This window comes from Buceros rhinoceros, unplaced genomic scaffold, assembly GCF_000710305.1.
Source record: "Buceros rhinoceros silvestris isolate BGI_N320 unplaced genomic scaffold, ASM71030v1 scaffold13987, whole genome shotgun sequence".
NCBI lineage: Eukaryota > Metazoa > Chordata > Aves > Bucerotiformes > Bucerotidae > Buceros > Buceros rhinoceros.
Window position 1 is genome coordinate 2630 of NW_010421644.1, and position 345 is coordinate 2974.

Sequence of the window (345 nt, forward strand, 5' to 3'; positions counted from 1 at the left end):
GGCGAGCCCACCACCACGCTATCGTTCAGGCTGCCCGAAGCGTCCCGGACCACGCAGGCGCCTGGAGGGGCACGTGGCACCGGCTCAGCGCCTGCGCCCTGTCCCAGCAGCCCCTCAGCGGGGCTGGAACGGGGCTAGCATCTCCCCACAGTGTCACGCAACCCAGCCCTGTGTCCCATTGCCCGCGGCGTCCCCCTTGCCACGTCCCTGCTGCCCACGCTGGAGGACTTTCCCCGCCGCGGAGGCAGGAGTGAGGTCTGGCGCCTGCAGCGCGTGCCCTGGGGTATGGGGTGCTGGTGTCCACAGCTTGCTCCCACCACCTGCCTCCCCCCCGGCCACATGTTT

The 345-nt window shown here is 71.0% G+C and overlaps 1 protein-coding gene across 1 annotated transcript in view; it reads right to left on the reverse strand.

Annotated features, from left to right (window-relative positions):
- The window catches only part of LOC104496610 (solute carrier family 12 member 3-like), a gene marked incomplete at its 3' end in the record, with an annotated part of 5845 nt that overhangs the window by 2333 nt on the left and 3167 nt on the right, over positions 1 to 345 (reverse strand). The window contains 1 exon segment of the mRNA XM_010139755.1: positions 4 to 61. Coding sequence (XP_010138057.1) covers positions 4 to 61 — 58 coding nt within the window.